The 13,790-nt window shown below is 33.4% G+C and overlaps 1 protein-coding gene across 1 annotated transcript in view; it reads left to right on the top strand.

The window, feature by feature from the left end:
* The window catches only part of LOC108970018 (peroxisomal acyl-coenzyme A oxidase 3), a 16,964-nt gene extending 3,705 nt beyond the window's left edge, over positions 1–13,259 (top strand). Inside the window, exons 2-6 of the mRNA XM_018935116.1 lie at positions 10,296–10,447; positions 10,513–11,436; positions 11,498–11,623; positions 12,002–12,344; positions 12,409–13,259. Coding sequence (XP_018790661.1) covers positions 10,313–10,447; positions 10,513–11,436; positions 11,498–11,623; positions 12,002–12,344; positions 12,409–12,959 — 2,079 coding nt within the window. The 5' untranslated portion in view covers positions 10,296–10,312 and the 3' untranslated portion in view covers positions 12,960–13,259. The remainder of the gene's footprint in view (positions 1–10,295; positions 10,448–10,512; positions 11,437–11,497; positions 11,624–12,001; positions 12,345–12,408) is intronic.
* The last annotated feature ends 531 nt before the right edge of the window (positions 13,260–13,790 follow it).

Genomic DNA, 13,790 nt, shown 5'->3' with positions numbered 1-13,790 from the left:
ATCTGAAAAAAGATTTATTAAAGAAAATAATTATTAATAGCTGAAAATAAAACAGTGCAAAAAATGAAACATGAATAGACAAATACCTGAAAATATAATAAAGGTTATTAAAACCTGAAAATAAATAATACTTACATGGAATTTGTAATATCGAAAAGAAAGGATTAATATTATCTGAAAAAATAAAATATATTAAATACAAATAGAATTTACTGTGAAAGCAAAGATTAAATAAATAAAAATAATAAGATAAAAGAAGAGATAAATATTATTTGATCATTTAAATATTGGATTATGCAGGCCGTCTTAAAAGCATTATAACAGGAACAGTCAAAAACGCTACTGCCTTCCTCCCTTTTCCTTCCTCATCGGTAAAATGTGTGCCCAGTGAAAAACGTGGTAAAAACGCAGAAATCAGTCATCTTTGTTTGTTTTCATTTGCAAAATGTTGCCATTGCTCAATACGCATATATAGTTTTGTACACATCTATGTTTTCAATTACAATTTTTTATAATATAAAATATCAAAACTGAAAACAAACTATTAACAATAGTTTATATATTTACAAATAATAGCATTCGACTCCAATTTTGAGTTATTTTAAGAAAGTTTCAAACATATTGAACAGATTGAATTATAAAAGTTGATAATTACTACAGTATATAGATATTGGCAACCCTGGGTTGTGAGAGAGCAATCAGCTGACACGTTTAGACGGCAAAAACCAAAATGGTGTAGATTCTCACGTCATCCGATGTCAAAGAGAGAGGGGAGTAGCGTTTTTCACTGGGCACTTACATTGCGCGCCCATAAGATAGGTCGAATCAGCTGACACGACCCACGATTCTGCGTTTTTGACTGTTTCTGCTATTCAATTCATATGTGCATATGTATGTATGTATTTATTTTTGCGTATTATATTAGACTGCGCAGTCCAATTTCATAGTACACTTTTTCACATACTTACTGAATAATTGATATTTGCTGCTTCTGATGATATTGCTGCAGCTGCTATTTCCAATGGTATAAAAACAAATGAAGTAATTATTTGCAAACTATTTTAAGAAAAAATCACATAAGATTCACTTACTTTATTGAAATATTTGACACAAGCGGGTAGCAGTGGTTGGCAGGGATATTCACGTACTTCTAGTGATTAGAGTTTCATGCATAATTTAGATCTAGAAATAACTTCAAATAAGTGCCATCGATTGATGGAGGATCTTCTTTGACCTGTATGATTTATTTAGAAGAACTACAAATTTCAACCAACTGCATTTTGGTTGATTAAAATTCGGTATTATCGATATCGASTCAAAAAGATTCGAGTTAAGTGTTGTCTGTTTTGCAGTCACTTCTTACATTATTTAAAACGTCATAAACAATMGCCGATATCGTAGTCTACGACAGCTCAGAGATAAAAATCATTTAAAATGCGTTCTTGTTAACGTTCCATCATCTCATCCTCAAACCTCATTTACACGAAAATAACTTATGAAACTGCAATAAACATTATTTAAAAGCCATTTAATTGCCAATAAAACTTTGGCTTACTTGGTGTTAAGAAGATCGAAAAGACTTGAGTGATCTCAAAGGTTTTCGTTATACGCAACACATCAGTTTTAGTTGTTTATCATCGTAATATAAATAAAAACTGATGTCAATTATTTGATTGCAGAAAATCATAAAATTATGCATATATATTATAAGAGTATTTTTCTGTTAGGGTTGGGAAATTAAGAAATTTAGCTAAATATTATAGGGCCAATTCATGGACAATACCGATGAACTGCAGCTTCTGGATTCTCTTAAAAATGCATACGCCCYCAATATAATAATAATAATATAATGTATATGTGTATAGATATAAATTAATAAGTACTCCCATATCTATTTCGTTTTCAATGATATGAAAAAATTATAATTAAAACGCAAACACTACACTCATACAGAATAGTACTTATGTAAGTAATTGAGAAATTTTGTATTTGGATAGGTTATGATTTCTCAAGCTTTGAATTTTTAAAGTGGATCTATTCAATAGTAATACAATATTTGAAGGAATCTAGTATTAAAATTTCGAACTTGATATATGTCACTATTTAAATTACTCTAAATTAATTATCTACTATTGAATGGCAGATGTTCGAAGATGCAGATAACTACGAATGATCAAATAAATACAAATATCATATACTATGTATTACATATGTAAGATTTAACTGAGTGGACCACTCTAATATATATACCATACTTGTATATGTAAAATATAAATGTAGTCATATCAAGGAAGTCTGTATGTTATAATAGTAGTAACATTACAAAATTTAAAAAATATTCAAGGCAACAAGGCCAAAGTTTTTTTTTCAATTTTAACTGCTTTCAATTTAAGTACTATTGCATGTACATAAGAACAAAAATTATTAGTGACTGTACGACAAGTTCCTTTTCGGTGCTTGCGTGAATATGTATAAAATCAATTTCTATTTAAATATTTTATTATCTAAGTATGTATAAATATGTATGTGTTTGGAAATTTAGATAACCATGCAACATTTATTTTTATACTCTTGCAAAATGTTGCTATGGAGTATATGTAATAGTTTTTTTGTATCAGCCAATAGTAATCGAGACAGATATCATCTCCTTTATTGGTGTAGACACCGCTTACGTGGTAATAGGCGAGCTTACAACCTGTCGCTTTTCCTTTTCACGTTTGAGCGCCAAGATATAGGGTTATATATGTACATATATAATATAAATAATCACTACGAGCCGAATTCAAGAGTATATATGTGAAGGAAATCAGTTAACACCCTAATGCATGTAAATTTAGTAGTACTAATCCGATATATGTGAATTGTCTAATGAAATTTTCTAATAAAATGAAAAATTCTCATAAATAAAATCGAGTGCGGATAATCAAATAACACTATAAGCGCGTGAATACACGCAGACAAACATACATAATAAGGCGAGATCTAATGATTCGAACAACAAAATTTAAGTGGAGTTTYGTCTAATTATTAGTCTCAACACACAAGTGCAAACAAATGCGAGTAAACATTATGTATATAAACATAGTTGATAATAATCACATAACTCCACGTCGTGAAACTTTAATTACTATTTTTATCGTCTTATGTCAACATGAACTTGCAGAATTATACATATATGTTTTCACTAGCTTTTAACTTTAGACGAAATTTAATCAAATATGATGTACTATACATGTATYTCTGTTATTTCCAGAATTATTTTATTTCTACTATTCTACGGTTCTCTTAATATCCACAATTTAAAATACACATCCATATACGAGTATTTGTAGATAAACCATCGACAGAACATTTAAATAGCAAAATCCATTAAGTTTAATTTATTGATGATATCGTAAAGGGAGTAGGGAAAAGGTGCAACGTAARTGTAACAACAASAGCTGATTTCTATTCAAATTATGTTGATAGCAATAAGCGTGAGGTCAATTGCTCCTATGGTGCTTTTTATTCCAAATATCTAGATATCTGAAATATATTAGGTTGTCAAAAAAGTCCTGCGGTAATTTTTATTGAATTTTCAATTGTTCATAACATTTTTTTTGATGACTCATGCCCAGCTCTTGACCGATGCTCCGGCTGCTACTATGCCGGTCTCTTTCGACCAATTCAGCGATTTTATCGCAATTTTCGACGACAGGTCTTCCGGAGCGTGGCGCATATTCGACCACCTCTACACCAGAACGAAAACGTTGAAACCACCGTTGTGCGGTGGAAATGGAAACTGTATCGGGTCCATAAACTGCACAAATTTTATTGACGGCTTGAGATGCATTTTTGCCTTTATCGTAGTAGTACTGTTAAATATGCCGTATTTTCTCTTTATTTTGCTCCATGTTTACGACGCTATAACTCACGAACGACTTAAAAGAAACGACAATCAATCAAATACGCGTTAGCGCGTGAAATGAGCTTTCCAAAAAGGTATAGCATGGCCCGATCCGACGAATAAAACTAGAACTACGCGCTCTCAGCGCCAACTAGCGAAAAAACCCAAGACTTTTTTGACAACCTAATATTTCAAATAAATTACCTTAAATTAGTATATTATTATTTGTATTACAATAATACTTGCGCCATTTTTATAAAAGTTTCTTCCTCTGTTGAACTGGGAGACTTTATTTCTCTTCCCTTCACCTTCACAATAAGTAATAAATAAACTTTCATTTTCACAACAAGATGCACAATCAGATATTTAATTCATAACGAGCACTGTCAAGAGCATTTGACATCTTAACAACTTATAAAGAAAAGAGATTTTATTTCAGACACGGAATACGAAATGCTTGATAAATTCAAAATTTTGACAAATTAAAAATATGTTGAATTTGTCAAGTGCACAGAATAGGGGTGTATATGTGTCTATAAAATTATTAATTATTTCGATCCTTTGGTTGACGTTTTACACCTAAAATGTTCGATTGCGAGCGAACTTAGCCCTTCCTTACTTGTTCTTATTTATTTAGACTGTAACTAAATACCTGAGCGATTTTAAAAGTCACCTTCATCATCTACTACCACCTTGAATTGTTTTAGAATTTAAGTACCAGCACAGCTACAAGAGGGTGATTATGGTATTCACAGGAACCAGATCTCAAAGCTCCATTTATTTTCAGGAGAAATATAGCATCATATATTATTTTCATTATTATCTTATTATAAAATGTATTTTTGATCTTCATGAGGCTATCTAACATCAGAATTTCTACAAAGTATTTAATGGCGCTAATAATGACAAATACTACTTATGTACTTCAGGCCAATTTTGCGTGTTTAACAGAAGGCAAAGAGTGAGCGCGCAAAAGATATAACAGGCGCGAGAGTCTAGAAGTAATCTTTAACGTTAGTAAACCTCTGAGTAACAGTCACCCTTTCGGAAGTTAAGTAAATATCTTACTTTATTCATAGCGATATTATTCATAGATATACATGTATACATAATATATATATATAATGCATATGTGTATGAAAAATGCTCATACTGACAGCTTGTTTTACCAATTAATTTACTTCTAAACTGTAAATGAATACCTCAATAACAATATCAGGCTAACGTGTGTTGTTGATTAATAATTCCTATTAATACTTAGGAAGCAATAAGTGACTAAACGGTGGACACTTTTGGTCGTATGCTTATGTACGTATGTATGCATGTATGTGCGTAAATGGCTTGGGATAGGTCGGGTGGATTAGAAATGTCCACAATGGCTATAGCTAAATACACCTGTTGGCGCTACCACTGCTAATTTATATAAACACACGTATCTATATGGCTTAATGGGTATATAAAAGCAATTATTTTTAAACGAAAATAAACTCTTAGACTCACACCGCGTTATCAGCTTCGCCATCAGTAAATCAGTGTATATTTATATATTCACTTACGTACATACATTTATGTAAGGGCACAGAGTCATATTTACTTAATATCAATAAATATTTGTTTGTCAATACGCGCTAGACCGTCATGTACTGAACACAGTGACCGCGACAGACTGCAAACAATATGTCAAATATTAAAATACACACGTTCYTATGGACACAGCTATTTTGACAGCTTATTATTGTTATGTTGCTGCCTTCTCACAAATATTCATGTAGTACGATTCACAACGCAATTTTCAGTTCACTGTCGTGCTGCTGCAGTCTGTCGCGGGTATTGTGTTCAGCACATCACACGTACTTTTATACACCCTTGCATGCTTAGATTGCGCCATGTGCCAAAACACTAATTACAAGTGTACATAACACTCACAAACATATAAAATGAATAAAATCAGTGTTAAGGCACGGGTCAATTAATGCACCCAAACTTTATATTTGTTTTAATTTTCGCAACAAGTATCCACTTAACACTTACGGTGCAACATTGTGTTACATTTCTTGTAACATACACATGTGCATTTCGTTTGTTACTTTCATGAAAGAATTCTTAATTCCGCATCTAATATCATTTGATAAATCCAAAACAGCATTCATGCCTGATATATAAATAGTACCTAACAAAACATTTATACACTCATTATTTCATCTTTAAATCTTTCACAATAGTAAAAACGTTTCTAAACGTTATCAGCGTTCTTGTAAAAAAAAAAAAAAATAAGTATAAAGGAAACAACAAAGTTATTGAATTGAATTCGTACAAGGGAGTATGCGGATTCCGCATTAAAGTGGTATAACTGCTAACCTTAATGCTACCTCGTTTTGTTTTGCATATTTTATATAAATTTTACTGTTGTGAATGGCTTAAATAACAAAAAAGAAAAACAAAACACAAAGGAAATAAGAATTTCTATTTCAAGAAAGAATCGTGCATTTATCAAAGGACAGTTTGTTCGACTGGCTACTCTCCAACACTTGTCGACAACATAAACCTTTTCCCCTATTGTTATGGCTTAATTGTTTCTTTGCTTAAAAATTTCCGTCCCATACATATGTACATGACAACTTGAAAAGTTATAGTGTTGTCCGCTGTAATAAAAAATAAACCTTTAACTTTTTGGCCAGGAATAAGAATTGAACTTATTTCAATTAGTGACTAGTAACAAACAATGTCATGCGAAACCGTGATATAAAGTTATCAAGATGTTGTGACCTAGTATTCTGAAAGTTGTCACTAATTACTTTAAAGGAAAATGATTCAAATGATTTGTTCACATATTCCCTTTCGGATTTCGACCGGTAGACTCAGATTATTATTTTATCATAACAGCAATATATTTTTCTGATAAACTTAGTGTATTACTTAGAATTTGCTGCTTGGAATAAGAGAAATTCTGAAATCGTTAATATGAAATATTCATGCTTAAGTCTTTTTGTCTTGTATATGTTCGTTTGAGAATTTTCATAACGGGTCCATTCATTTATCATCTTTTTCGTCATACAGTACGCCCTTGCTAACTTGCATTCAAAGAATCACAAACCCTCCAATTGGTAACTGTGATTACTCCTTTATAATTAACGTTTATGAAGTTATGAAGTGGAAAAAATATATTTACTACTTCGAAACGTTAATAGAGCCATATACCTTTGCTTATCAATTAAATAAAAAGTAATTAGAACAATTAAACGGTTAATGTTGGTTTTTTGCTTGAAATATTCTAAATGTGCATTTTCAGTTAAAAACAAAAATATCTGTATACTGTAATATTTATATACTACGTATATGTATAGTGGTGGGATATTGAGTCACTTTGGAGTGCTGACTAAATAGCCGAGGATTTAGTTTTGTCGTTCAATGTTGTTTATCACGAATCTATGTGGTTCACTGTGAAAGTTATAATTACAATTATATTTAGTAAGCACTTTACATAACGCTGACGAGCTGGCGGGATTTTTAACCCTAAAAATCTTATTGATTAGCGATTTTAAGAACGATAAAACATTTGATAGACAAGGAAGACTTTTCGATACGTTCGTAAATTGCTTTAGAGTATGGTAACACTGATATATTCATTACACACAGGGCCTAATCTTGACTGACATTTCAACATTCTAATTAAAACTTGTTGCAGAACTTTAAAGTACATATGTATATAGTTCTCATACAAGTACTTTAAATACATAAGTACTGATATCGACGAGTACATGTGTATCAATAAACGTCTTAAATGACTCGCATTTACGTAAACTCATATCGAATAAATAAAAATATTTTGGATGAAAGTTTAATAGATTTAGTTCACATTGGTTTTATCATTATCAGTCACGTATATGCATAACGTCCACAGAGAGATATGTTCATTGAGGAGGGAGTTCTAGTAAACGCCTGATAACAACTGATCACATTTATGTTTTGTAATATACTCGTATGTCTTACGTTTATTCTTTAACGTAGAACTAAAACCGTTCTCTGACTCGACTAGATTTAATAAAGGTTGTGAGTTTCATGCTCTTCAGCAGACTAATCTGTGTCTGATGAAAGCGTTGGCCGTCATTTAAAAAATTATACTCCCAAAAAAATCAAAGTCTTTATATTGTCAAAAAATTTTCAAAGTCTTTATATTGTTGACAAACTTGGACTCTAAGTGGCATGTCCATGTGTCTTCATTAAGATTTGTTTACTTGAAAATACTGTTGTATCTAATCGTCTTATGACAACAAATATGCTGATTTTAAAACATACGATCTTACATATTATATTAACGTGGATATGAGCGTGTGTGTATACTTAAAGTACCCCATTGTTAAAATAAGCTGGCTTTAGAATTCGAAAGTGAACAACCACTTTATTTACCTTGCAGCGTTGAACTCGTTTGCAACAAAAAAATCAATTTGTCAAGAATAGAGGTTGGTAGGTCAGGAAAATTTGCTGTTGTTTGTGGTATTCAGAATATAATATGAACATATTCGAGATGTGGCACACATACGTAAGTACTCATATAAAATATTTTAAAAAGTCGGGACGCTTTAATTCTTTGATATGTTTCACATATCTGACCTGGATACCTGGATACAAACTAAATACGACTATCGGTTAAATTTTTGATACTTCTTCTTCAGTAGACAATTATATGTACAGATTTATTAGAAGCACTATTTCAAAGGATATATATGTATATAGTCTTGTCTAGATATTTGTATGTATATATACAGTGGAGTCTGACTATACTAGCTGGAAGAAGGTGAAAATTCATCGGAATTCCCATAGCGAGCACATTGCTTCTCTTATCCCAGTGACAGTTAGTAATTTTAAGAAAGACATTTTTATTGTTCTTCTTCTTAAAATCGATGTAATCGGTTAGGTGTCAAAATGGCGTTATTTCAATGAAACAAGTTAGCCTTGGGGTAACAATATAGACAAATGACTCCCGGGATATTGTTCTACTCTTTTGGAACAAGGAAAATGTAATTGATCTTGTTAACTTTAAAATAGATAGCTATATCATTAGTACATTCAAATAAAATTTTTTTTTCAAATATCTTTAAACATTATTCAATTATAAATGGTATCTTTGTTTGAAAGTATGGTATGGTTTTTAAGAAGAAATAAAAGGCATATGATTGAATGTCGCGAACAAGAAATTAGCTTTATTATAAATATAAGGGTATGTCTTTATTATTAAAAAATTAGTTCGGGCAATTGGGACATATCAACAATATCGCGCCGAATATCCACTTCCAAGATATCACACTTCTCGGACTTATCTACATAGACGCATTCTCACAACCCTAAGAAAACAGGCCCACTATGCGAGATAATGCTTATGTAGAACCGTCTTGTTGGAAACAAAGGACGACCACATTAACATCCTCTTATCCACTCACGAAACCTTTACATTCATTTTAATTAGTATTATATTTCAGTCCATATATGTATATGAGCATACTTTTGTTGGAAAAATAAAATTAACTCTTGCTAAAAGCTTCTTGAAAGGCGATTCAATCCAGCCATAATCCAGTGGATTATACAATTTATAAATATATTTTAACTTATCTAATGATTTCTAAGGACTACAAATTATCTCATTTTATTTAATGTTATACTTCTATTGTAAGTATAAACTAAGTTTTGACAGATTGCACTGTATTTTATGCCCAGTGTAATTCTAATCGCTGTGGATTATTTGGGAAATATTTTTTTCTGCGATCTAGACATGATGTTATGGTTTAAAAACGCGCCAACGTTTGCGGTAAACCATCATTGACTCTTATTTCTTACCAACAAGCGGAATATTTTGACGGTCAAACTATTCCGTTTCTTAAAAACAATTCGCGAAACGTTTGAATTCAAACTCAGATCCACAGATTTTAGTTCACCTAACATTATTTGATTTAGAAAGTACACCAGCAATGTTTGTACCATTGCTGAGTTCCAGGCAATCATTCTTGATCGCTAAGTTTATTGAATCCAATTGATGATAATCAAATTGCAATCAGTTCAAGCAAAGTCCATTGAATTTGTATAATAATAACGTGTTTAAATTCGCCGAACCACATATGTAAACGGTCTCCTTTGTGAGCACTTACAAATGTGTGTGAAAGCGTGAGCTAGGCGTGTCTCTAAACTAAACAGAGGTTGTTTACCTCAGAGTTATTCGCCGTCGATATATAGCACTTTTAAGTTTGCCAATGGTTTCAGATTTCAAATATATACTATACATACATATACATACACATACAATACATATCATACAGCTGGCTGTGATTTGCGCCTGTCGTTCTTACCTCAAATGGTCCCACAAGGTGTATTTAAACTTTCATATTGTTGCTCATTGTATTTTTCTTCTTCATTCTAGCTTTAAAAGTCGGAGATATGAGTCAAACCCCGGACACTACATTCATTCCGGATCTTCCAAAAGGACCACTATGTAGATATCGCGGTTGCGCAAAGTTCGACTGGAAGCAGCTTAAAGTGATATTCGAAAGGGAACAGGACTTACGCATAAAGGTAGGTGATCTCACGTTGTCTTCATAATAACTAACGTAACATAAAATTTGTTGTTTATTTTGCAGTATAAAGTATGGAAGATACTTGAAAATGATCCACTATTCTCCAAACCACAATCTACACTCTCTGCCGACGAACAGAAGCATCTTTGCGCAATGCAAGTTAATCGCATGCCGCACTTGAATCTCATACCGAAAGAGATCGAACAGAAAAGTTTCGGTGAAAAGACCAAATATTTGATGAGCATAAATGAGGCTTTACACACATACTGCCCCAGTTTGTCAGTAAAAATCGCCTTGGGTGTCGGGCTCTTTAACAACGCCATACGCGCTATGGGCACAGAAAGACACATGAAGTACTATGACGCTGCGTGGAATCGTGAGTTAATAACATGTTTGGCCATTACAGAAGTTGCGCATGGTAGCAACACGAAAAGCATTCGTACCACCGCTACATACGATCCAAWAACGCAGGAGTTCATAATAAATACGCCAGACTTTGAGGCGGCGAAGTGTTGGGTTGGTAATTTGGGTAAAACGGCCACAATTGCGATGACATTTGCCAACTTATACACAGCTGATGGGGAAAATCATGGACTTCATGGTTTTCTAATACCCATACGTGACCCCAAAACTTTGCAAGCATATCCAGGTGTGTTAGTTGGTGATATCGGCGAAAAGATCGGTCTGAATGGGATTGACAATGGCTTTGTGTTGTTTTCAAACTATCGCATTCCACGTGAAAACCTTCTGAACCGTACTGGCGATGTGACACCTGAAGGTGTTTACGAAAGCGTTTTTTCTGAGCCCGGTAAGGTTTTGGGTGCTGCTTTAGAGTCTTTTTCGGCGGGTCGAATTGGCATTATGCAGGAATCGGCGAATACTCTCGCCAGTGCAGCTGTAATTGCTGTGCGTTATGCAGCGCTGAGAAAGCAGTTTGGTCCCGAGAAAGATGGACCGGAAGTGCCGATAATTGAGTACCAGCTTCAGGTAAGTGTTAATTATGAAATGTTTCCTATACAAATTTTATTAATCACMATCTCTCTAGTAGCAATGGCGCATATTCCCATATCTAGCGGCTGCTGGTGTACTRAAGCTTGCTGTGGCTGAGCTGACAGAAATTTACCTTAGCATTATTGAAAGGTCTCAAAAGGACTCTAATGGATTTGAGCTGTTGGTAAGTCTAAAAATGAGATTTGCACATTGGTGACTTTTATTTAATTTACTATGAATTCATATTACACTAAAAATCTCTTATAATCTGCGCTCATAAGTTCTGGTAAGAATTAAATTACAATAAGCATAGGCTCCATGAATTCAACACCTTTTAAATTTGTAACCTTTCAATGTTGAAAGAAATGAAGTTGATAAATTTAGTTTTGTCCAATCAAAAAAGTATTCCATCGCTAGCCTTACCTAGTATTTATGGCTATTAAATATAATGAAAAGTTACTACGTTATCCGAGGAGAGTCGATTTTAGGATCCGACATGGTACCCTATAATACGTACGATTACATCCAATTTTACATTTCCCCGTCTTTTCTTTTCTTACAGACCCAAATTGTGTCCGAAATTCATGCAGTCATCTCTTCATCGAAACCCCTACTTACATGGACCGCGAGAGATGCTATTCAAGAAGCGAGAGAAGCTTGCGGCGGTCATGGTTTTTTAAAAGCTTCCAAACTGGGCGATCTGCGCAATGATCACGACCCAAGTGTCACCTACGAAGGCGACAATAATGTGCTCGGACAGCAAGCCTCCAATTGGCTTCTGCGACAATGGAATAGCACASTTGAAAGTCCAGTAGGCACTGCAAATTTTTTGAAAAATCGTGGTGATATTTTGCAATACACCTACGAAAAGGTGGCCCGGGAATCGTCAATTGAATCTATGGATTGTGAGTTGTATGATATAAGTTATATTTAAGCAGATATTTAATAGTAACAATTTTGTGTTTCTAGTCGTTTTGCAATGCTACGAGTGGATGTTGTGTTATCTACTCGAGAAAACAGCGAATCATATGGCTCAAGACATAAAATCGGGAGCGCATCGTTTTGATGCTCGCAATAACTCCCAGGTGTATGGTGCTCGCGATTTGTCATTGGCCTATGCGGAATATTTCGCTCTAAGTCGTTTTCGTGAACGATTCCGCCGTCTGGAAGTGAACACCGAGCTGTCGCAAATACTGGAACTGCTTTTCGCCATCTATTCAATGTGGTGTATTGACCGGCACATGACCACCTTCTATGTGGGCGGATTTGCAAAGTCAGCTTTGTTTGCCGAAACGATACGTGCACGCTTGCTTGCAAAATGTAGCGAACTGAAGGATTCAGCAGTATCGGTAGCAGACGCTTTGGCGCCGCCTGATTTCGCACTTAACTCGGTTATCGCCAAATCCGACGGGCTTTTGTACGACAATTTACAAAGTGAATTTATGACCAATAGGGGTGCATTTGAGAGGCCCTCTTGGTGGAAAGATATTATTATTCCTCAGGTTAAGTCAAAGCTTTAAAAAAAAAGTACTCCGCTGAATGTGAATAGGCAAACATGTTGCATTTTCCTAGTGTAGGGCCTTTTTACGAGACGAATAACTGTACTGTAGTTGAATGTAATGTGCGCGTGAATAATGAAGGTGATTGTGTCTAGAATTATAGTATGTATGTTAACTATGTACGAGTATAATTTATTGGTGCACAGTCTTGTGCAAAAAATAAAACTGTTAGAGAAACCTTTGATAATGATAATTGTAGCTTGAAATTTTTATATACGCAAACTATTTGATACGAAAATTTATTAAGTAAATATTTTTATATACATACCTAAATACTTAGTAAATATATATATACATATTTCTTTATATATCGTTTCATAGTGAATTAAAATAAAAATATTTATGTATATTTATCTAACTGAATTCACATTACCACTATTGTATTTTCTAAATTAATTTGTGTAACGTTGCTTCAATGAAGTTGTTGTTGGCGTTCATGAGCGCGGTTAAAATGTATGTATGTATTACGTAATTGTTAAATCATTATCTTGATTAAAGATTTATCTGAACGAAGATTGTTGTATTTATCTCAAAGTTTTTTGCAGGAAATAAGGAATGACTAGTTTCAGTTAGGACACCGCTAATTTGAAAGTCATATATAAAGGAGACGTAATATTTCCAAAAAAAAAAAACACAAGTAAAGGGGGGATAAGTTCGGGTGCAACCGAAAATCTTATAATCTTGCGACTTACAAGAATCGAAACCAGGGAAATACTTTAAGGTGCAAAACCATTCATATAAAGTAAAGTCATCCGGATCTTCGAAACTCCTGATATTAGTTACACAGGGTTT

Source organism: Bactrocera latifrons, unplaced genomic scaffold (genome assembly GCF_001853355.1).
Source record: "Bactrocera latifrons isolate USDA-ARS-PBARC rearing strain unplaced genomic scaffold, ASM185335v1 scaffold_276, whole genome shotgun sequence".
NCBI lineage: Eukaryota > Metazoa > Arthropoda > Insecta > Diptera > Tephritidae > Bactrocera > Bactrocera latifrons.
The sequence above is the reverse complement of the archived record's forward strand: the minus strand, read 5'-3'. Positions and strand labels throughout refer to the sequence as shown.